Source organism: Ictidomys tridecemlineatus, chromosome 3 (genome assembly GCF_052094955.1).
Source record: "Ictidomys tridecemlineatus isolate mIctTri1 chromosome 3, mIctTri1.hap1, whole genome shotgun sequence".
NCBI classification, from domain to species: Eukaryota; Metazoa; Chordata; class Mammalia; order Rodentia; family Sciuridae; genus Ictidomys; species Ictidomys tridecemlineatus.
This window is the reverse complement of record NC_135479.1, coordinates 5,294,919-5,319,898: the sequence shown is the minus strand read 5'-3', so window position 1 is coordinate 5,319,898 and position 24,980 is coordinate 5,294,919. Positions and strand designations below refer to the sequence as shown.

The following is a 24,980-nucleotide window of genomic DNA, read 5'->3' as shown; positions in this document are numbered from 1 at the left end:
CATCTACACACCAAAAGCATCATGACCTTTCTTCTAAAGTTAAAGCTAATTAAAAAACCCAAGAGCTTGAAAACAGAGGTATAATTTCACTTTTTATTATTTACTATTATTTTTCTTGATACTGGGGACTGAACCCAAGACCTTACACATGCTAAGCATGTCCTAACTCCAGGCAAGTTTCAGAAAGGACTTTTCCTCTTCTATCAATTCATAAGGTAACAAACTCTCTTCTGTTTAGCCACAGATTATTTTTTTAAGGCCACATCTCTAATCTCCACAGTAAAACAACACTGGATTGTTAAGACATTAACCTGAGCCTCTAACTTGGTCTTGGCATCCACACGATTGCTCTCGCACAGGCGTTCCAATTCCTCCGCATGTTTCACGGCTTTTCGAAGGCGAGATAGCAAGTGAAACCGTTTTCGAGGTTCAGTGTTGGCTTCCTGTTTGAGCTGCATGGCATAGCTCCAGGCTCTTTCAGCATCCATCAGAACCAGAAGCAAATATCTAGACCAGAGAGAGGTGAGAAAGCTGAACACCGAAGGCCAGGACATTTAGACTTAGTACAGTCCCTGGGGCACAGCTTCCCACTTCGGGGTTCTTCTCTACACAGAATCTCATTTCCCTCCTCCTCTCACAATATCAGCCTTGACTCCCAAATCAGCATTTATCCCAACTCAGGCTCCACCTCAGATTTAATCACCTGCTAGGCACATCTAATTGGAACTCCTGACCTCTCCCTCCTAAATTCTGTCAAACAGCGGCAGTCCAGGCATCTGATCTGGCTTCATCTTTGAATCAATACCTCCTTCATCCCAGTCCAGTTAGAAACTAAGTCCTCAAGAGGCAGTACTGAAGTGGTGATGAATGAAGGCTCCTGAGAACAGACTGGAATCCCAGTGCCTTCATTAGCTGTGTGACTTGAGCAAAGTACTAATTATTCTGTGTCTCACTTTCCCATGTAGTCATATACACAAGACCCTTAGACCAGAGAGCACTTCTTAAGTGCTCAATAAGCTAACTCCTTTATTACTATCCTGGGTGAATCTTTCTTCAAATTACTGTCTTAATCTTCTTTAAACTTAGAGAAACTAAGTCTCTCCAAAATAAAGAATCCTGCTATCCTAAGAGAGTCATATTTCATTACCTAATTTCTAACTCTAAATGGACCTCATGAGCTCTAATCATTCAGTCCTGCTACAACCCATCACTCTCTCTACACTCCAGTTTTCTGACTATGCCCTCTACACAAGACTCCTAGACTCTGCACTGTTAGAGTAGGAACTAACATCTGTCTGAGCTTTCCCTCCTTTCCCTCTTCTATATACAACAAGGCATCTAGCTTATACCAGACCACTGGCGAGCACGTGGGTTTTTTGGTAAATGCCCCCACAGTACATACTTTAGGATTTGCAGGCCATGATCCCTGTCACTACTACTCTGCTGTTGTAACACAAAAGTAAGCTATAAACAATAAAATGATTTGGTATGCCTGTGTTCCAGTAAAACTTTATTTACACAAACAAGTAGCAAGAAAATGATATAACCCTAACTGAAGTTTGAGGAACTGAAGTGGAGACATTCAATTCACGTTGCTTGACAGACCGATTTTTCCCCATATGTGAAGTATCAGTGTACTCAGTGTGGAAACAGACATTATTAAAGTGATTCTGTGATAATTTACACACAGCTAAATTTAAGATATATTGATTTAAGTGTTAGACATTGAAATACGCATTCTACAATCTTATCTAATAATTGATTCTTTTTTTTCCCCTGAAACAATGGGGATTGACCCAGGTCCTTACACATACTAAGCATGCACTCTACCACTAAGCCGAACCCTCAGCCTGAAACAACTGACTGGATTCTAATGACTAACTTTAACATTTACCATCCTAACACAGTTCCTGAACAAGCTACTGAATCTCTGAGCCTCAGTTTCTTCACTTTAGAATACAGGAATAGTATAAAATATACACATCCCACAGAGCTGCTGAGTCACATGAGATAATTAAAGGGTTTGAGATAATGTCTGGCACACTGTAACTATTCAATAGATGTATTAGCAAGATGTACTGAGTGCCTTGCGCTCAGCAGTCAATACCTATTATCAGTCAGAAGATCTTCAGTTACTTTTTTCCCTGTGAATTTGTGTCTGTTGCCCATCTTAAAATTGAGTGTTTTCCGGAGACGTCTTTGTCTGCGGGAACAGTAGCCCCTGTAAGAAAATATAAGCAAAACTCATTCAGCCAAGCTGGTGGTGCTTTGGATAAGATATTCTATATTAAAGTTGGAGATTTAGGATATTCTACTTAAAGCGACTATAGATGTGACATATCAGCTGGAAATTACTGAACAACTTAAAAACAAGTAAGGCAGTATGACTGGAACTGTAAAAACACAAAAGAGAGAGGACACAATGCCCATTCTCAGGAACCCACCCTCCAGTATAAGAGGATCATGCAGCTAAAAAGGCAACCAGGAAAACTAAGTAACTGTCAAATTCAATGAACATGTGTAATCATTCTGTTCTTATTAAAACTCTTGGCTAGAATGGATGAATGGTGGGCCTTGAAAGAATCAGTAGGATTTTGATGGCTGTAAAGGAGGAGAAGAGGCATCAGAAAGAGAATGAAGAAAGAAAGAACATGGAAAAAGAACTGCAATCATGAATAAAAATAAGGCGGCAAGCTGGAAGGTGGTGTATGCCTGTAATCCCAGTGACTTAGGAGGCTAAGCAGGAGGATTTCAAGTTCAAGGCCAGCCTCACTCAGCAACTAAGTGAGGCCCCAAGCAACTTTATGAGACCCTGTCTCAAAATTAAAAAAAAAAAAAGAACTGGGGACTGGGGATGTAGCTCAGTGGTAGAGCACCCCTGAGTTCAATTCCAGTACCCCCCCCCAAAAAAAAAAAGCAGCAGCCAGGGCATGGTGGCATACACCTATAATCCCAACAACCGGGGAGGATCACAAGTTTGAGGCCAGCCTCAGCAATTTAGCAAGGCCTTAAGTAAAATAAAAAAGGTCCTATCGGGGTTGGGGTTGTGGCTCAAGCGGTAGAGTGCTTGCCTGGCATGCAGGCGGCCTGGGTTCGATCCTCAGCAGCACATACAAAAAACGAAGATGTTGTGTCAGCCGAAAACTGAAAAATAAATATTAAAAAAGAAATTCTTTCTCTCTCTTTAAAAAAAAAAAAAAAAAAAGTCCTATCACAAAATTAAAAAAATTAAAGGGCTAGGGATTAGCACAGCAGTAAAGTGACCCTGGATTCAATTGCCAATACCCAAAACAAAAACAAAACAGAACAAAAAAATCTTACTAGAACACAGATTATTAAAAAAACAAATAAGAAATACGGTTGGGAATGTGGCTCAGTGGTAAAGTGCTTGCCTAAGAAGCATAAGCCCCTGGTTTTGAGCCCCAGCACCACACACACAAAATGACGATGATGATGATAATCTGAGTTAAATTTATGAACTGGACTTTCCCACTCAATTCCTAATATCAGTTTAATTATTTAATCATTTACACAAACATCAAATTGAACACTTACACGTTATGGGTGGAAATATATATTGGTAAATGTTTTTGGCAATATGAATGCATTTTCAAGATCCTTAAAAATGTCATACTCTGAACCTCCAGTCTGCTTCTATACCGCGCTACACTTAAGAAATAATCAAGAGGCTGGGGCTGTGGCTCAGTGGTAAAGCACTTGCCTAGGATGTGTGAGGGACTGGGGTCGATCCTCAACACCACATAAAAATAAATAAAATAAAGGTATTGTGTTCATTTATAACTGAAATATTTTTTTAAAAAAGAAATAATGAAGGGGGCTGGGGATGTGGCTCAAGCGGTAGCGCGCTCGCCTGGCATGCTTGCGGCCCGGGTTCCATCCTCAGCACCACATACCAACAAAGATGTTGTGTCCGCCGAGAACTAAAAAATAAATATTAAAAATTCTCTCTCTCTCCTCTATCTTTAAAAAAAAAAAAAAAAGAAATAATGAAAACACAAAACAAAGAGCTATGAACAGAAATTCATGGGAACAAAAAAAATTTTTTTTGAGAGAGAGAGAGAGAGAGAGAGATTTATTTTTAATATTTATTTTTTAGTTTTCGGTGGACACAACATCTTTATTTTTATATGGTGCTGAGGATTGAACCCAGTGCCCCGCGCATGCCAGGCGAGCGTGCTACACTTGAGCCACATCTCCAGCCCCACAAAAAAATTTTTAAACATTTATTTTTAGTTGTAGATGGATACAATACCTTCACTTTATTTTGATGTGGTACTGAGGATCGAACCCAGTGCCTCACACATGCTAGGCAAGTGCTCTATCACTGAGCTACAACTCCAGGCCTGGAACAAAACTTTTAAGCCTACAAAACGTACTGAATAAATAACTAATTTGGGGGATTAAATAAAGAAATTTTGGTATCGCTATACATTGGACTCCAATGCAACAAATAAAACAAATGTATGAAACATTTTTATAAGCATGAGAAATACAGGCTTACAATATAAGGTTTAGAAAAAAAGCAGGATACAAAGTTTTATACACAATGTGACAAAACTTACAAAAATGAGTAGAAAAAGACTAAGAGACCAAAAATAGTATTTAGTGAACACAAATATTCAAATGTATTTCTGTATTTAAAAGATGTAAAAATCAACTAAAGAAACACGTGATTATAATACACTGGGGAGGAGAGGGCTTTTGCTTTGTTGTGTTTTCATGTTTTATCAAACATGGTTTGACTTCTGGACACTGGGAATATGTTTTAGTCTTTATACTTCTCTGTATTTCTTTTTTTTAATTTTTTTTAATATTTATTTTTTAGTTTTCGGTGGACACAACATCTTTATTTTATTTTTATGTGGTGCTGAGGATCAAACCCAGCACCTCGTGCATGCCAGGTGAGCACGTTACTGCTTGAGCCACATCCCCAGCCCAATACTTCTCTGTATTTCTATTTCTAATATACAGTAAAGAAATACAGGGGCTGGGGATGTGGCTCAGTGATAAGAGAGCTCACCACCTTGCATGTGCGAGATCCTGAGTTCGATCCTCAGCACCACATAAAAAATAAATAAGTGAAATAAAGATACTGTGTCCAACAACAACTAAAAAATAAATATTAAAAAAAAAAAAGAAATACATGAGGGGGGGCTGGGGCTTTGGCTCAGGGGTAGGGAGCTTGCCTCAAAAGTGAGGCATTGAGTTCAATCCCCAGCACCATATTAAAATAAATAAATAAATAAATGGTAGAGGTATTGTGCCCACCTACAACTAAAAATAATTTTTTTAAAAAGAGAAAGTGAGAGAGAGAGAAAGAATTTTTTAATATTTATTTTTTAGTTTTCGGCAGACACAACATCTTTGTTTGTATGTGATGCTGAGGATTGAACCCGGGCCACAGGCATGCCAGGCGAGCGCGCCACCACTTGAGCCACATCCCCAGACCCTAAAAATAAATTTTTAAAAAACTAAATAAATGACTTTTTCCCCCCAGTGCTGGGCAATCACAGGACCTCAAGCAAGTTAGGCAAACATTCTACCAGAGAGCTACATCCATAACCCAGAAACATACGTGGCTTTTAAGCACACAATGAACAACTGCATTCATGATGAAATAAATGCAAATAAAAACCTTTTAAAGCAATAAAAACCATTTAAAGTCCAGCATGCATGAGACCCTGAATCTAATCCTTAGTACCACACACACACACAAAATCTAGCGACTGGAATTACGGGCATGTGCCACCACGCCTGGATTCAAAAATCTAACTTTTTAAAAAAGAAAGTCTAGCTAGGTACAGTGGTACACACCTGAAATCCCAGCTACTCAGGAGGCTGAGGCAAGAGAATCACAAATTCAAGGCCAGCCTGGGCAACTTTTAGTAAGATTCTGTCTCAAATAAAAACAAAAAGAGAGAGGCTGGGGTTGTGGCTCAGTAGTAGAGCGTTCAGCTAGCACGTGCGAGGCCCTGGGTTCAATTCACAGCACGATATATAAATAAATAAAATAAAGGTATTGTGTTCAACTACAACTAAAAAATAAATATTAAAAAAAAAAGAGGGGCTGGGACTGTAGCTCAGTGGTAGAGTGCTTGCCTAGCACATATGTATGAGGCCCTGTGTTCGATCCTCAGCACCACATAAAGACAAATAAATAAAATAAAGGTATTGTATCCATCTACAACTACAAAAAATATTTAAACAACAACAAAAAGAGCTGGGAATGTAGCTCAGTGGTAGAGCAACCCTGGATTCAATCTCTAGTAGAGATAGGAAGGAAAAAAGAGTCACTTATGAGGTTGAAATGCTGAAGATGCAGCCAGATACGGTGGCCCACACCTACACCCAATTGGGAGGTCGAGGTGAGAAGTGAAAGTTCCAGGGCAGCCTCAACAACTTAATGTGACCCCTTCTCAAGGAGGAAAAAATAGGACCATGGATGTAACTCAGTGGTAAAGCACCCCATGGTTCAATATCAGTACAAAAAATAAAATAAAAATCAGAAATGCTAATGATGCTTGATAATCTCTGAAGGTCTGAAATAACAAGTGGATTCTTTTCTGTAATTTTGTTGTTTGCAACAATTTCTGAACTTCTTACAGTTGTAAGAAACTAAAAAAAAAAAAAGAAAAAAGAAAAAAGCAGTACCCCAACCTTGATAGAAGGAGATCAAATGAGGAATATATAACTAATAATGTTACTGAGGCTTGACTCTGGGGTCCCAACAAATCAGTTCCAGCTACTTGATCAAAAACACAAACAAAAAACTATGAAAAGCAAGAAAGGAACTTCAATCAATGTGGCCATATTGGGAAGGCAAAGTGAGATCAAGTGTCTCAAACCTATCTTTGGGATACTAACAAGAGGTTTAGGTTTAAATAGAGGAAGAATTCTGGGCAGGGGGCAAGAGGTCTGCACAACAGTTTTGGTCAAACTGTGGCCTGGTTAATCCTTCTGTCCTATTCTGCAAGGTGCTCAGGAGATGACCTTATCATTTGAGGGGCAATCTCTACTTGCTACTCAGGGTGTTTAACTATCAGACCTGTACTGGGAAGGGGGCAATTCAGTTCCCATGAATTCCAGGACCTGTTCCTGCTTAAGGGGGCAGTCTCATCATGGGGTGATCTTTGTGCATGGCTTTGCTCTTCCAGGAAGGTGTAGGGCAATGACTGAAGAATTCTGGGCTCTATTCCGGGGTCCTGGAGCAACTTTATACAAGCTGAAAGTTGAATGTCCCCGTAAATCTTGAAAATGCCTTAATGATTCTTGGTGTTCTCAGTCTTGAAAGCAGATGAAATAGGTTAGGTAAATTTAGAGCTAATAAACCTGTATTACCTATAGAGCTGAGCAGAAATCTGAAAACAGATAAAATGAAAGCAGAAATTTATTCATTCACTGGGAATCTGTAGGCCCAAATGAAGATTTAGATCTCTTAGCAAAAACAACTTCCAATTCTCTGTTATAATAATATTTACCTAAAGAGTTACTTAAGAGATTTCCAGTAGATGGAAAGCTAAGAAGATAGTATCAAGTCCTATCTGACCCAGCATCTCAGAGGGGAGCATCATCTAGATTAAACACAATTGCTGAGCTAGAGTTGTGGCTCAGTGGAAGAGAGCTTTCCTAGTAGGTATGAAGCATTGGATTCGATTCTCAGCACTGCATATAAATAAATGAATTTTTAAAAAAAGGTCCATTGACATCTAAAAAATATTAAAAATAATAACAACAACACACAACTGCTGAGCTAGCTGCAGCAGTTGCTATGCTAGACAAGTTCAGGACTACTTAAATAAGGTAGCAATAAATAAGTATATGTCTACATGTCTATGTCGAGAGAGTGCCATTTTCAATGAAGAATCTGTTGTGTAAAGGAAAAACCTGGGGGCAGGAGTTGTGGCTCAGTGGTAGAGCACTTGCCTGGTATGTGAGAGATACTGGGTTCAAGTCTCAGCATCACATATAAATAAATAAATAAAGGTGCACTGACAAAAAAAAAAAAAGTGGGCTGGGCTTATAGCTCAGTGGTAGACCACCTGCCTAGCACATGTGAGGCACTGGGTTCAACCCTCAGCACCACATAAAAATAAAGTAAAGGTATTGTGTCCATCTACAACTAGAAAAATATTTTAAAAAGAAAACTAAAATAGAATTGCTCCCTCAACAATCAACAGATTAATAGCCCATTTCTATTTAAATAAATAAATAAATAATAAAAACCATCCCCAAATAATTTGACTTAAGCACAGTACTGGTGTAGCTTGAGCAAGGCCATGGGTCCCATCCCCATCATCGCAAACTTTAAAATAAGATGAAGAAAAAGAAAACTCAAGTTACCAAGGAGTCTGTATAGTGGAGCCACTTTCTTTAAACACATAGACCCATGTGTGCACCATGCACAGACTCAGGTAAAATCTTCCCACTTTGCTGTTTCCCTGGGGTAAAACTTCTTTAACTCATCATCTATAGTTGTTCTCTACTTCCTCACCTCATATTCTCCAAACTACTCTACTCAGGCTTCCATCTCTATTACTTCTCTAAACCTTCTCAAATGTCACCAATGATGCTAAACTTTATGGCACCACTCACAATCAGAAAAAGAAAGAAATGTTAGGTTACAAATATAATGAAATATACAGGACTTGCATGCTGAAAAACCACAAAATGGTAATCGAAAAAGTTAAAAGATCTAGGGGCTGGAGTTGTGGCTCAGCGGTAGAGCGCTCGTCTAGCATGTGTGAGGCCCTGGGTTTGATCCTCAGCACCACGTAAAAGTAAACAAATAAAAGTATTTTTTTAAAAAAGTAAAAAAAAAAATTAAAGATCTAACTAAATGAAAAAACATGGGTGTTCATGGATTAAAAGATTCAACATAGTAAAAAATGTCAATTATACCCAAATTGATATGCATCTTTAGTGCCATTCCTAAGTGGCAAGCTAGCTTTAGTGCCAAGCTAGCTTTCCCTCTTATAGGGTTGGCAGACATGCCAGAATAATGGGAATTAAGAAGTGGGCCAGACTTCAAGGTTATGGAATTAAGATAACACACATGCAGACCTGAGGCTGGGAAGCCAGCTCAGCCTCAAAGACTATGTGGGGCTGGGGATGGGGCTCAACAGTAGCACACCTGCCTGGCATGTATGAGACACTGGATTCGATTCTCAGCACTGCATATAAATAAATAAGATAAAGGTCTATCAACAACTAAAAAAAATATTTAAAAGACTATGAGGTCAAAAAAAAAAAAAAAGGCTATGAGGTCAACAGAGCTATCAACAAGCCAGAGATATGAAAAAGAAAATAATTTAAAAGCAAACTCTGGTGCACAGGGGAACTTTTTGAGATGATGAAATCACTCTATATATCTCAATTTGTAGTGACCACCTAACTATATACACCTGTCAAAACTCAAACTGTATACCCACTATATATAAACAATAGTTAAATAAAACTGACTTTATAAAAAAATATATAAGGATGTGTCAAAGGTCACAGTAGCCACCAGAAAGATTATAATATGGATCAATTTAAGCATCAAAATTAAACAGATTACACACCAAAATAAAATACGATACTATGAGTACATACAGATACAAATTAATACATTGTAACCTTAAGAATAGTATATTTAGAACCCTCCACAGCAGGCCTATAATCCCAGAGGCTCTATAATCCAGCAGCTCAGAAGACTGAAGCAGGAGGTTCTTGAGTTCAAAACCAGCCTCAGCAAACAAAAGGAAGGCGATAAGTGAATCAATTCAGTGAGACCCTGTCTCTAATAAAATACAAAACAGGGCGGGGATGTGGGTCAGTGGTTGAGTGCCCTGAGTTCAATCCCTAGAACCAAAAAAATAACCCAAAGAATAGGATATTTAGGGCTGGGGTTGTGGCTCAGTGGTAGAGCACTCGCCTAGCTCCTGAGAGGCCCTGGGTTCCATCCTTAGCACCACATAAAAGTAAATAAATATATTGTGTCCATCTACAAAAAAAAATAAATATTTTTAAAAAGAATACAATATTTACACAGTTTCAAAATATCTCCTCATAAAATACTTCCTAATTACAAAAGGAAAACAGGTAACTTTCCAGTGGAGAAGCCTGCCCCAACCCATCCTTATCAAATGAAACTGGACAAACTGAAATCATGTGCCTCTGGATGGGTAAAATAGGAACTCAACATCACTTCTGTGATATTCTTGCCAAAGACATATAAGGTAAATCTCATCATAAAGAGACATCAAATAAACCCAGCTGAGTAACGTTCCATAAAATAACTGGCCTGTCATCTTATTCAAAGTCAAGATCTTGCCAGGTGCAGTGGTGCATACCTGCAATCCCAGCAATTCAGGAGGCTGAGGCAGTAGGATTGCAAGTTCAAGGCCAGCCTCAGCAACTCAGCAAGACCCTAAGAAACTCAGCAAAATAAATAATAATAATAAAATAATAATAAAAGGATTGGGGATGTAGATCAGTGGCCAAGTACCCCTGGGTTCGATACTGGGTAACAACAAAAAAAAAAAAAGAGTCAAGACCATGAAAAGACTGAGGATCTGAGCTAGAGTTAAGATTAAAGAGAACATGACCACTATATACAATGCACAATTCTGAATTGGATCCTTTAGCTATAAAGGAAACTACTGGAACAACTAGGGAATCCTGAATGGGATTTGAAGATGAGAAGATAGTAATTTATCATCAGTTCCCTGATTTTGATTGCTCTGCAGCCATTATATGGTAAAATGTCCTTCTTTGTTAAAAATGTACAGTATTCAGAGGTAACTGACAACACAAATGCAATTTACTTTCAGGGATTCTGAAAAGGCCTGTTATTTACAGGGTAATTACAACTTTTCTACAAGTCTCAGTGTTTAAAAAAAATACATTTTAAAGAAATTAGGATAAACAATAAAGACTATTTTTACATTATTCTCATTACTGTATGAGATGATAGTAAGAAATTAAGGTTAATTCAGTTAGGTGGGATAACAGTATTTTTGGTTATTTTTTTCAAAAGCTTTATTTTGCTGATTATGGTGGCAAATGCCTGTAATCCAAGCTACTCAGGAAGCTAAGGCAGAAAGACTGAAAGTTTGAGGCAAGTTTGAGGCAACCTTGTAAGATCCTGCCTCAAATTAGATTTTTTAAAAAGAAGCCAGGTGGGCTGGGGTTGTGGCTCAGGCGGTGGCGCACTCGCCTGGCATGCGTGTGACCCAGGTTCAATCCTCAGCACCACATACCAACAAAGATGTTGTGTCCGCCGAGAACTAAAAAATAAATATTAAAAAATTTCTCTCTCTCTCTCCTCTCTCACTCTCTCTTTAAAAAAAAAAAAAAAAAAAAGAAGAAGCCAGGTGCAATGGTGCAGCCTGTAATCCCAACAACTCAGGAGGCTGAGGCAGAAGGATCACAAGTTCAAGGACAGCCTAAGCTATTTAGCAAGACAGACTCTGTCTCAAAAAATAAAAAAGGGCAAAAGATGTAGCTATGTGGTAGAGCACCCCTGGATTTAATTCCCGGTACCATATAAAACATACATACAAAAAAAAAATCTTAAAAAGGGCTGGGGCCAGGTGTAATGGTGCACACCTATAAACCCAGAAGCTCCAGAGGCTGAGGCTGAGGCAAGAGGATTGCAAGTTCAAGGTTAGCCTGGGAAATTTAGTGAGTCCCTGTCTCAAAATAACAAATAAAAAGGGCTGGGAGTATAGCTTTACCAGTGGCATTCATTACCTGAGTTCAACCCCCAGTACTAAAAGAAGGAGTATGGTATTATGTGATGCTATGCACACGTATTTTTTAGAAAAAGCAAACCTAATCTAAGGTCATGATAGTGGTGACCCATGGAAAGAGTTTGTGATTTTTAAGGGACAAAAGAGGATTTCTGGGATATTGATAATGTTTTATCTGATAACCTAGATGCTGGTTATATACTTTTAGATGCAAGATCTATATACTTTTCTGTTTATAAATTATACTAAATAACCGGCAAGGTGGTTCACATCTATAATCCTAGTGGCTAAGGAGGCTCAGATACGAGGATTGAAAGTTCAAAGCCATCCCAGCAACAGCAAGGTGCTAAGCAACTCAGTGGGACCCTGTCTCTAAATAAAATATAAACAAAGCTGGGATGTGGCTCAGTGGTCAAGTGCCCCTGAGTTCAATCCCTGGTATCCACCCCCAAAAAATTATACTTAAATAAAATTTAAAGATCGTTCAAAAGTAGATGAAACAGGACAGAAAGTTGATCATTGCGATGAAGAGACAGATTCATAGGGTTCAAAGACTATTAGCTCTACATGTGTTTGGAAATTTCCTTAATAATAAAAAATAAATAAATAAATAAAGAGTTCCCTGCTTAAGACTCTCTAATGGCTTCCTGCGACACCTACATTAATATTTGAACTCATTATTCCAGCCCTGTCAATTTCTCCCACTTCATCTCACACCATCTTGCTCACTCTGCCCAGTCCTGTTCACCCATCACCAAATGGCTGACTCCTCAGCCTTCAGGTTCCTGTTAAATGCTTCATCTCAGAAAAGCCTTTTGTCTGACCCAGGCACAATGACACAAGCTGGTAATCCTAGTGACTCAGGAGGCTAAGGCAGGTGGACAAGTTCAAAGCCAGCCTCAGCAAAAAGCAAGGCCCTAAGCAACTTAGCAAAACCCTGGGGGGATGCGGCTTGTGGTAACACGTCCCTGGTCAGGCCTTTCCTGACCCACCCCCAGTCTAATACCCCTTCATAAGAGTTCCTTTCTTTAATTTTCACCATAGTCTGACAATTGTGTTTGTGTAATTTGTTTTGCTTATAAATTTCCCATGAGGAAGAACTTTGCCTCTGTTATTTAGTACTCTCTGGTGCCTAGAACAGTGTTGCGCTTTTGATAGGTGCTCACTAAATGTTTTTGAATGAATGAGTAGATGAACAAGAATCTAAGATGTATTCAATCACCAGAACCAAGAAAGAAAAAGAAAATGAGATATTGAATGTTTTCATTTTAAACATTAAGGAGAATTTCTATAATATAACAAACTTTGGGGCTGGGGATGTGGCTCAAGTGGTAGCGCGCTCGCCTGGCATGCGCATGGCCCGGGTTCAATCCTCAGCACCACATACAAAGATGTTGTGTCCGCAGAAAACTAAAAAAAAATAAATATTAAAATTCTCTCTCTCTCTCTCTATCTCTGAAAAAAAAAAAAACAAACTTCAAGTTCAATTTAATTTGACTTAAAAAAATGACTGTGTAATATTCATTATTTGAAAGCAGACATACCAATTTCTAGATTGCAGGTATTATGAGGTTTGACTTCCTTATATTAAAAAGTACTGCTAGGGCTGGGGTTGTGGCTCAGTGATAGAGTGCTCGCAAACATGGGCAAGGCCCTGGGTTTTGATCCTCAAAACCACATAAAAATAAATTAATTAATTAAAGATATTGTGCCCAACTACAACTACAAAACAAATATTTTTTAAAAATTAAAAATTTAAAAATTTAGGGGCTGGGGATGTGGCTCAAGTGGTAGCGCGCTCGCCTGGCATGCGTGCGGCCCAGGTTCAATCCTCAGCACCACATACAAACAAAGATGTTGTGTCCACCGAAAACTAAAAAAAAATAAATATTAAAAAATTCTCTCTCTCTCTCTCTCTCTCTCTCTCTCTCTCTCTCACATTCTCTCTTTAAAAAAAAAAATTTAAAAAAATAAAAAGTACAGCTAAACACTGAATTTACCTAAAATTAGATAGAGATATATGGTTAAGATAAAAAATGATTACTATAGCTACCTGTTATTTTTCAGAAGCCTTCAAATGTATCTGAAAAATTGTGAGGCAAAATGAATAAAAATGATGTTGGCTCCTTTTATTCATTATAAAATCTTTTTTTTTTTTTGGTACTGGGGATTGAATCCAGGAGCATTTAACCCTAAGTCACATTCCCAGCCCTTTTTCGTATTTTATTTAAGACAAGGTCTCATTGAGTTACTTAGGGCCTCACTAAGTTGCTGAGGCTGGCTTTGAACTTGCAATCCTCCTGCCTCAGCCTCCAGAGCCGCTGGGATTACAGGCATGCACCACAGTGCTCAGCTTATTATAAAATTTTAAATTTTGTAGGTATACTTTCTGATATAGCAGATTTAGTGGTATGCAATATACTGATATTAACAAAAGCAAACCAAGTTTAAAAATCCCACAATGATCTCCCCATATCTTATACACGATACTAACCTGTACCTCTGAAAATCTCCATGTCGTAAACCATGCTGCTGCTGGGATTCCTTAATAATCTGAAGAACTAGAGTCAAGATTAAGGAAAAGCTTATAATGGCAAGAATCCAAATAAATCAAAGCCCATACCACTTTGTGTGTCAAACAACAGCACATTAAGTATTTGTGAAATTCTTGGTATATTAACTAGTGAAATATTCTGTAACAAATTTTAAACAACTGACTTGTCATAGAATAGGGTTAAGTTTGCAGAAAAGTTGATTGTCTGAACTGTTACAATTTTCAAACTGAAAAAGGAAGGCATTACTAGCCACTGGGGATTGCCAAAATCCAATAGCTTAAATAAATTGCTGGATTCTAAATGCTAACTAAAACTGAGGCGGTTCCCACTGATTTATACCTAAACACCACATTTTATTCATTCAAACATATCTAGGTTGTAAATGACATGTACTTCTATTTGCCTCAACATCTACCAAATATAAATTTCCTTAACAGCTGAGATGCTTCCAGAGCCTATGTTTAGCTCGTTAACAAAGCTAGACCATAGAGTCCATAAAAACATTAAAGTTTTTCTTGTAAAAGAAGAATCCCTAACCAAACTCTCCTTTTTAAGTTTTGTTTGTCTTGCAATACAGGGGACTTAACCAAGAGTGCTCTACCAGTGAACTATATCCCCAGCTCTTTTTATTTTTACGTTAGGGTCTGCTAAGATGCCCTTGAATTTGTAATCCTCCTACCTCAGACTCCTGGGTTGTTGGGATTAAAGGCATGTACCAGCAAGTCCAACTGGGAATCTTTAAATATTTAAGATGTACAAAACTTTAGGAAGCCTAAAGATCTTTACGTACATTTTTAGTTTTCTTTTAACTTTCCCTCAACCCTTCTCCATTATTCATTCATTAAATAATAATAAAATAATTGTTTTTTAGTTATTATTTTTAAGTAGTGATTCTTTCAATAATTAACAAGGGTCAATGAGTCAGACAAGGTGGTACACACCTATAATCCCAGCAACTCAGGAGGCAGGAGAATGGTAAGTTGGAGACTAGTCTGGACAACTTACCAATTTGAAATCAAATTTAAAAGAAAGAAGGGCTGGAGATGTAGCTCAATAATAGATTGCTTGCCTAGCACACCTAGACCCTGGATCCAGTTCCCAGTAGGGAGAAAAGGTGATAATGACATATGGAGCCCATAGTATGATCAAAGCATTCTAACATCCATCTGGAACAATACCACCAAATCCAAACTCCTGAAAACAACCACATTAAGATATTAAGCTGAATGTGTTATTTCAGAAATTTGCCCACATTTTCTTTGCTATTCATTTCAAAATGTCAACTGGGGGATGTAGCTCAGTAGTGGAGTGTTTGCCTAGATTGTGTGAGGCCCTGAGTTCAAACTCCAGCACTACACATTGACATCTACAATAATGAAAACTATAAATCCAGCTCTTCTGAAGACTCCCAACAAGATTAAAATGCCTATGGACTTATGAGAAAACTACACAAATGATTAACAAGCTATGATAATTTACATTCAAAACGGGCCAGAAGCTTTTCCTCAGCTGTCAATCTTTACCTCCACTTCCAAAGCATCAAGCTTGGAAACCAGCAGTTTGTGACAGCTGTCAAACAAGAGCATTAAGTTCAAACGTCAGTTTCCTCTGCCCAGTTCAGTGGCTCAAGGTAAGAAGGCAAGAGCACAGCAGGGGGGCCAGAAGCATCAAACCTGGGACTTGCCCTCCAAATGGACAACTGCGGGCCAGCAAGAGAAACCTGCCCAGTATCTATGTGCCACCTGGAAGGAAAGGACATCCCCCGACCTGGAAGGCAAAGGGGATGCGAAGAAAGACTGGTCGAGAAAAAGACCCTGAACCTTTAAGGGTCAAAAAGTAGGAGCAACCGAAATCACAACCCCCAGCCTCTCCGGCCCAAGACGTGCCAGGACCTGCTGCCTCTCCCGCCCCCAGCCCAACAGATCGACACGTAGTCATTACGAGTTAGGCCATTATTCTAGGATACTCTCCAAACTCAGGCTATCCCCGAACTCCTTGTTTGCCTTCGATCCAGCTGAAGGGCGTTCGTTTTCTTTATTTTCCTCTCCTCCGGCACCGCGTCCACCGCTGCTACCGGTGCTACCACCACCGCCGCCGCCACTGCCGCCACCCGGGACTTGCTTCTCAGCCGCCATCTTGCCCCTGCGCCGCAGAGCAGGACGGGATAGGGGAGGCGAGACGACGCAGCGGGAAAGAGCGGCACCTGGCCAGTCGGGCTGATGGGATAGAGGCGGACTCCGCCGCGGACGCCCCTCCGTGCGCTTGTTGGGGCGCGCCTGCGCGTAGCTGGGCTTTCCCCGGGCTGGTGATCGTGGCGGCAGAGCTTGGAGGTTCGCAACCTCTGCGGCTTCTTGGCTGCTGAGGTTTTTTCTAGGGCAGTCCCACTTCTGGTCCACAAGGGATGGGAAGAACGTCGATGGATGACCACTTCCTGCATTTCTGCAAGGGGGATCGGACTCCACGTCCCGCACATCAGAAAGCGCGGGACTAAGAATTTTTGATTCCGAGCGCTCTGCCTAAATGGGAATTTAGGAGACAGGGGTTCCTTGTTCCGAAGCAACCCGATAGTAAGGGACCGCTTCTGGGCTTTTCTCTGGGGCGAACGGTGAGAGCAATGGCTGGAGGAAGGTGGCGCACTCAGCAGTCTGTGTCCCGATGGGGACTTTCTCGGGCGGCTTGGACCTGTGGCATTCTCTGGATTGTGGGGCGATGAATCCAGGGACCGAGAGTGTTGAGACGTGGGAGGATAAGAATCTGCTGTACAGTAGGGCACTGCAGTTTCTGGAGTCTAAATCTGCAGACTCCCATCCCTGCTCCATCATTTCTGCTTGGGAAATATTAGGCAAGTGATGTAATCTCCCTCTAAATTGATGAAAGGAGAACAACCCATTAAAATGGATGTTTTAAAAATTAAAATGGCCAGATGCGGTGGTGCCTGCTGGTAGCCCCAGTTAATTCAGAGGCTGAGGCAGGTGTGTTGCTTGAGCTCAAGAGTTAGAGGCCAGCTTGGGTAGTAAAGTGAGACCCTGTCTCAAATAAATAAATAAATAAATAAAATTGACACTGGATGTGGTGGCATACACCTGTAATCCTAGCAACTTTGGAGGCTGAGACAGGAGGATTGCAAGTTCGAGACCAGCCTCAGCAACTCAGCGAGACCCTGTCTCAAAAAAGAATGTAGCTCAGTGGTAAAGCCCCAGAGGGTTCAATCCCCAGCATCCCTAAATAAATAAATAAGTCAAGTTGACTTTTCAAAGTAAGCCTCTTCTCTGCCATGTGCACTGGTGCACACCTGTAATCCCAGAAACTGGGGGAAGCTGAGGCAGAAGGATAGGAAATTTAAGGCCAATTTAGGCAATTTAGTGAGACTCTAAATTGTGTATTTAACCATAATAAAATAAAAAAATAAAAAGGTTTGAGGATGGCGCTCAGTGCTAAAACACCCCTTGGTTCAATCCCCAGCACCAACAATAATGATAAAAACTAATAGAATGGTACCACTGTGAAATACAGTGTGGAGGCTCTGCACGAGTTAAAAGTAGAATTGCCATATGCTCTGGCAAGTCCACTCTGGGTATACATTCCAAAAGATTGATAACAGGTTCCAGATGAGATATTTGTACATCCACGTTCATAGCGGCACTATTCACAGTAGACACAAGATGGAAACAATCCATTGTCCTTTGAAGGATAACGTGGTGTATCCATACAATGGAATATTACTCAATCTTATAAAGGAGTAAAATTTGATATATGCTACAATATAGATGAACCTTAAGAATAGTATACTAAGTTAGCCTGTCACAAAAGAATCCCATTTATCAGAAGTACCTAGAATAGGAAAATTCTTAGACACAGTAGGATAATGGTTTTTTTGTGTGTCTGGGGAGGGAAAGAAATGGGGTGTTGTGTAATGAGTTTCAGTTCTGCAAAAATGAACTGAGTTCTGGAGATTGGCTGAAACAATGTGAACATACTACTGAACTATACACTTAAAAATGGTAAAGTGAGCCAGATGCAGTAGCCCACACCTGTAATCCCAGTGACTGGGGAGACTGACGTAGGAGGATTGCAAGTTTGAGGCCATTCTCAGCAACTTAGCCAGACCCTCAGCATTTTAGTGAAACCCTGTCATAATATAAAAAATAAAAAGAACTGGGGATGTGGCTCAGTGGCAGAGTGCCCCTCGGTTTAATCCCCAGTGCCAATAAAAAGAGAGGTTAAAGTATTAAATTTATGTAAAGTGTATTTAACCACAATTTAAAATATTTTTAAATATTTATTTTTTAATTGTAGGTGGACACATAATATATTTATTTCATTTTTATGTGGTGCTGAGGATTGAACCCAGTGCCTCACCCATGCTAGGTGAGCACTCTACCACTAAGCCACAACCCCAGCTCTAAAAATATTTCTTTTAGGATTGGGGATATTGCTCAGTGGTAGAGCATTTGCTTAGCATGTTCAAGGCCCCAGCACCACAAAAATAACAATAAATTGTTTGATTTTAAAAATAAATGGCTAGCCGGATGCAGTGGCACATGCCTGTAATCCCAGCAGCTGGGGAGGTGGAGGCAGGAGGCCTGGGAGTTCAAAGCCTGCCTCAGCAACTTAGCGAGGCCCTAAGCAACTCAGCAAGACCCTGTGTCTAAAATATTTTAAAAAGGGCTGGGCGGGCTGAGGTTGTGGCTAAGCAGTAGAATGCTCACCTAGCACAGCCCTGGGTTCAATTCTCAGCACCACATAAAAATAAATAAAATAAAGGTATTGTGTCCAACTACAACTAAAAAATAAATATTTTTTTTTGAGAGAGAATTTTTTTAATATTTATTTTTTAGTTCTCGGGGGACACAACATCTTTGTTGGTATGTGGTGCTGAGGATCGAACCCGGGCCGCAAGCATGCCAGGCGAGCTTGCTACCGCTTGAGCCACATCCCCAGCCCCATAAAAAATAAATATTTTTAAAAGGGAGGGGGGAGCTGGGGATATGGATCAGTGGTTGAGCATCTCTGGTTTCAAACCCTGGTACCAATAAATAAATAAATAATGGCTACATGCCTATCATCAAATAAATGGAAAATAGAATGTGCTAAAATCATGCCATGGAATATTATTTGGCCATAGAAAGGAAAGAAGTACTGATGATGCTATAACATAGATGAACCTTGAAAACATTATTCTAAGAGAAAGAAGCAAGGCACAAAAGGCCACATATTGTATGGTCTGTTTGTATGAAACACCAGGAATAGGCAATGTTTTAGAGACAGAAAGTAGATTAGTGGTGACCTAGGCCTGGGGGGAGGGGGATGGAAAAGTGAAAGTGAGGCCCACTGGTAAAGGGCAGGGACTTCTTTTGGTGGGGAAGAATGATTGTAGTGCTTGTTGCACAACTCTGAACCAAATAAATCCTTTAAATGGGAAAATGGTATGATGTGAATTTTATTTTAATAAAGCTGTTACAAAAAAAAAAAAGGTTATGCGCCGGGAACAGTGATTTGTGCCTGTAATTCCAGCAACTGGAAAGCTGAGGCAGGAGAATTGAAAGTTCAAGGCCAATCTGGGCAACTTTAGTCAGCCCTGATTCGAAATAAAAAATAAAATGGGCTGGGAATGTAGTTCAGTCGGAGGGTACTCCTGGGGTCAATGCCCAGGACCACAAAAACAAAACAAGAACGAAGCTCAGATAATGTTAGTCCTCTAGTAAAAATCCTGCACCGCCTCCTCATTTTACTAGACTGAAGGTCACAATCCTACCAGGCATGGTGGTGCAGTCTGTAGTGCAGGGACTCTAGAGGCTGAGGCAGAAGCATGGTAAGTGCCAGACCAGCTTTAGCATCTTAGCAAGACCCTGAGAAGTTTACCAAGACTCGCTCTCAAAATAAAAAACAAAAAAAGGCTGGAGATGTGGCCCAGTAGTTAAATACCCCTAGGTTCAATTCCTGGTACAGGAAAAAAAACAAAACAAAACAAAAAAAAAAAAACCAACCTCTTACAGTAGGAAAAAATCCTTCTTTTACCATGGTAGTGCTCGCCTATAATCTCAGCTACTCAGGGGGCTGAGGCAGGAGGATTGCTAATTCCAAACCAGCCTGGGCAATTCATCAAGACCCCTTCTCGAAAACTAAAAAGGGGGCTGGGGATGTGGCTCAAGTGGTAGCGCGCTCGCCTAGCATGCATGAGGCACTGGGTTCAATTCTCAGCACCACATTAAAAAAAAAAAAATAAAGATACTGTGTCCACCTAAAACTAAAAAATAATTTAGAATGAATAAATAAAAAGGGATGAGGATGTGGCTCAGTGGTAAAGCACCTCTGGGTTCAATAGTTAGTACCAAGGGGAAAAAATTCCTCCTCTTACTTCTTCTGCCAATTTCCTTTACCAGAATCCTTGCCTTAGGGACACAGGCACTCTCCTGCCTCAGCAACTTTGCACTGGTTTTCCCCTCTATCTGTAATACTCTTCCCCCAGGTGTCTGCTTGGATAGCTCCCTCACCTCCTCATCTTTCTGTTGAATGAGTAAGCAGACTGGCAGAGTGAGACTAAGGTCTCCCTACTAAGAAAAATCCCTATCTGATTTCCTGAGAGTCTGAGATCATTAGGGGAAAGGAAAAAGAATATTCTTGGCTAGGACCCAAGAAACAGGGCAGGAGAGGGTGAAGTAAAAATGAAAGTGCAGCAGCAGAAGGTAGTTAATTTTAGATCTAGGGAACTGGGAGACTTATATTCTATACAAATACCAATGATTCACTGGTACCAATGCTTGTTGCGGAAACTAATGCTTAACAGATATCGCAGCCTACACACAGAAAAACGCTGCTGGTGCAGGGAACTCTGCTGTTTTGAATTTCCTCAAAGTTTCCCCTTTTTGGAGATCTGAATATTTCATTAATTCAGATTTAAAGAAGTGGCTTCAAGTCACACATTTCACTATATTTTCACCAGAGTTTTCTGAGAAAGCAGTGTTGCCATTCCACATTACAGCTGAGAAAATGGAGGCCCAGCACCAAAGATGGAGGCTGACATTCAGTAGAAGCTCAGTAAATATTTACTAGATTTGGGGGCAGGGGGCTTGTACTGGGGATTGAGCCCAGGTGCACTTAACCACCCAGCTACATCCCCAGCCCTTTTTGTTTTTTAAGACAGAGACTACCTAAATTGTTGAGGGCCTTGCTAAATTGCCCAGGCTGGCCATGTGGTCCTCCTGCTTCAGCCTCTGGAGTCCCTGGGAACAAAAACGCGCCTGCGTTACCACCCCTGTAACATTTACAGGATTTAATTGGAAAAGAAATGTCCAATGGAGTTAATAGGTACCCAGAGTCATCCTGCTGATTCTACGTGCAGCAGGAGGAGAGAGTGAGGTGTGTGGTATGTGCCAACCCACGACGTGAGGCACCATTGTTTTCTACATGTCCCTTTCCTGTCCAATTGGCTTTCTTGAAAGTGTAGACCTAAAGAAGAGAGTGAGATGAAGGTAATCAAAGCTCCTACAGAAACCTTTCCGCCTCCCACAGCTGCTTTCTGGGTTTCCGGTGAGGACTGATGTTCCCAGGAATGAGAAATGGACAGACACAGGCAGCGCCTGGCCGGCTGTCCCACTTTGCTGTGGAAAAAGAAGGGAAACAAACAAACAAATACCCTGTCACCTGTTCCCTATCCCCCTCGGAACTCTTGAGGGTGCTCCGCGCCCTCCAAGCTTCAGGGCAGCGCTGAGGCGCGCGGGTCCCGGGCGAGCGCTTGCTGTGGTGGGGCGCACGCAGGTCCCAGGGTTGCGCCCTCCGGTCTTGTGTCTGCCCCGAAGCCAAGTACTTCGACTTAGCCTGGAACAGCTAAGCCTGGGATCTGGGGCGCGGGGACCTGGGCAGTGCCGCTCTCCGTAGCAGGGTGGACTGGGCCTGGAAGCGCGCGGCCACTCGGCGGGCGGCCACTTTCCCCTTCGCGGCTGGCCTCTGCGGGGAAAATCCCACCCTTTGGTTCTTTGCTCCACCCCCTAACTCCAGCGCACCCCAGCTTGGCGCCTGCAGCTCGACTGAGTCTCACCGGGCGTTGCGCGGTCCAAGACCCGGACGACTGCAGGATCCCGGGCAGCTGCGAGTTAGGCGACAACATGAATGGTTTGGGAGACTGGGTGGCCGAGAACGCGAGCCAGGCGGGCGGCACGGGCTGGCAACCCGAGGCTGTCCTCGTGCCCCTGCTCTTCGCTCTCATCTTCCTCGTGGGCACCGTCGGCAACGTGCTGGTGCTGGCCGTGCTGCTGCGAGGCGGCCAGGCTGTCAGCACCACCAATCTGTTTATCCTCAACCTGGGCGTGGCCGACCTGTGTTTCATCGTGTGCTGCGTGCCCTTCCAGGCCACCATCTACACCTTGGACGGCTGGGTGTTCGGTTCGCTGCTCTGCAAGGCCGTGCACTTTCTCATCTTCCTCACCATGCACGCCAGCAGCTTCACGTTAGCTGCCGTCTCCCTGGACAGGTGAGCACACTCTGGCGGTTTTTGAGAGTTGGGCATCAGGGCAGGGGCTGGAGAGAAGGAGGACCTGGGGACCTAGGACCTAGGAGGAAGTGAGAGGACACGCAGGCCTCAAAGAGATCCAAGCCAGCAAAAGACAAGCAGTTGCTGAAGAGGAGGAAGAGGAATGGGAGATGTGGTGTCTCTCAGGTGCCACCTGGGGGCCTCAAGTCTGCACAATTTGGCTCTGTGCAGCATGTCCTGGTACCCAGCGTTTTCACACATTAAGCTCACTTGAGCTTAACAGTCCTGTGGGGGTGGGATGGGAGAGATTTCTGTGCCCAATTTACAGAAGAGACTGAGGTCGAAAATAACTGGCACAGAGTCACCAGCGGGTAATCTTGTTCATGAAGCAATTGATCTGTCTCTTAATGCCCACCTCAGACTCCTCCACCATGCTTTCATTTAAAGCCACAATTTGGTTGCTTGGAGCAGTCGGGTTGAATCTAGATTGTGGAACTAGGGTCCTTTTTGAGGACCCAAGCCATAGCTCAAGTGAACTGCCTGAAGGTCCCTGGTTCAGTTCCAGCCTGCCTTGCACCCTTCCTCTAAACTGGGGGTCAGGGTCAGGGAGAGAAGCACACCATTGGGCTTTCCCTCCCCAGCCAGAGGAGGACAGTGAGAGAGGCACCTTTTGGAGAGTGCAGGACTCAGTGGAGTTTGAAATCTCAAAAGGATGTGTCCTTTCAAACTGGGGAAGAAATCCGGTGGAACTCTGATATCTCCCCCTTTCTCTCACTCCCTCTGGACCTCCTGCACAAGAGCAGGGAGGTGAGGCCACACTCCCCATTCGCCTCCCATTCCACTTAGCACTAAGTATGCCGGTTCCTAGTGTTGGTGGGACCCACAGAGCTCCAGCTTCCCTCAGGATTTCCCTTGCAGGACATGTCTTCTTCAAGCTGTCTCTAGAGATTCAGGCACCAGGATTCTACCTCCCAGGTCACCTTCATTAGTGAATAATCACAGCTTCCCAGAGCCCCTTAGCAAGTTCTCTGTAACTGGTGGGTGCCCTCCCACGTGGAGTATGGCTGTGGTCACAGCCCTGGGGAGCAACAGAATTGTGGCTTAGGAGTGTGCCACCCTCTCTACCACTTTGAGGCTGCCATCCTCTGTATCACTTTGAGGCTTAACTGAGTGTCTGACGTGGTATAACCTTGCCTTAGGGACCTTCCTTGAGAGCAGGCTGGGGCCTGAGGTGCAAGGGCTCACCTGACGTCTTCCTTCTCGACCTGGCCTCCAGGTATCTGGCCATCCGCTATCCGCTGCACTCCCGCGAGCTGCGCACGCCTCGAAACGCGCTGGCAGCCATCGCTCTCATCTGGGTGCTGGCGCTGCTCTTCTCTGGGCCCTACCTGAGCTACTACCGCCAGTCGCAGCTGGCCAACCTGACAGTGTGCCACCCAGCATGGAGCGCGCCACGCCGCCGCGCCATGGACCTCTGCACCTTTGTCTTTAGCTACTTGTTGCCAGTGCTGGTTCTTGGACTGACCTACACGCTCACTCTGCGCTACCTCTGGCGCGCCGTCGACCCGGTGGCTGCGGGCTCTGGTGCCCAACGCGCCAAGCGCAAGGTGACACGTATGATTATCATTGTGGCCGCGCTCTTTTGCCTCTGTTGGATGCCCCACCACGCGCTTATCCTCTGCGTGTGGTTCGGTCACTTTCCGCTCACGGGCGCCACTTATGCGCTGCGCATCTTCTCACACCTGGTCTCCTATGCCAACTCCTGCGTCAACCCCATCGTCTATGCGCTGGTCTCCAAGCATTTCCGCAAGGGCTTCCGCAAAATCTTCGCAGGCCTGCTGGACAGCACACCACGCCAAGCCTCAGGTCGCGTGTGCATTGCGGCACCTGGCACCCACAGTGGCAGTGTGCTGGAGCGTGAGTCCACCGATCTGACGCATGTGAGCGAGGTGGCTGGGCTCCCTGTCTCTGTCCGGGATCTTGCCAGCTGTGCAGCCTCTGGCCCTTCCCAGCACCAAAAGACCCTCAACATCCTGACAGTTAATGAGACCTGAGAGCACAACGGGAAACAGGCTTTGGATGTTGAAGGGCTGGAGTTTGAAGATGGGAACTGTAGGGAGTCTCTTTTGTTAATAAAACTCGCCAATCATTTCACGTTCAGTGTATGTCTGCTGTCTCCAAATTTCTGAGTCAGGATGCCCT

General features: G+C 42.4%; 2 protein-coding genes across 3 annotated transcripts in view; one reads left to right on the top strand and one right to left on the bottom strand.

The window, feature by feature from the left end:
• The window catches only part of Srp68 (signal recognition particle 68), a 41,388-nt gene extending 24,904 nt beyond the window's left edge, over positions 1-16,484 (bottom strand). For both annotated transcript variants that reach the window (XM_005332584.5, XM_078041642.1), the window contains exons 1-4: positions 16,275-16,484; positions 14,248-14,314; positions 2,108-2,221; positions 312-507 (exon numbers count right to left, since the gene is read on the bottom strand). In XM_005332584.5, the coding sequence (XP_005332641.2) occupies positions 312-507; positions 2,108-2,221; positions 14,248-14,314; positions 16,275-16,443 (546 nt within the window). In that variant the 5' untranslated portion in view covers positions 16,444-16,484. The remainder of the gene's footprint in view (positions 1-311; positions 508-2,107; positions 2,222-14,247; positions 14,315-16,274) is intronic.
• A 5,552-nt stretch (positions 16,485-22,036) lies between these two features.
• Galr2 (galanin receptor 2) lies at positions 22,037-24,932 on the top strand. Its single transcript, XM_005332586.5, has 2 exons — positions 22,037-22,778; positions 24,055-24,932. The coding sequence occupies exons 1-2, from the start codon at positions 22,414-22,416 to the stop codon at positions 24,830-24,832; spliced, it is 1,143 nt and encodes a 380-aa protein (XP_005332643.1). The 5' UTR covers positions 22,037-22,413; the 3' UTR covers positions 24,833-24,932.
• The last annotated feature ends 48 nt before the right edge of the window (positions 24,933-24,980 follow it).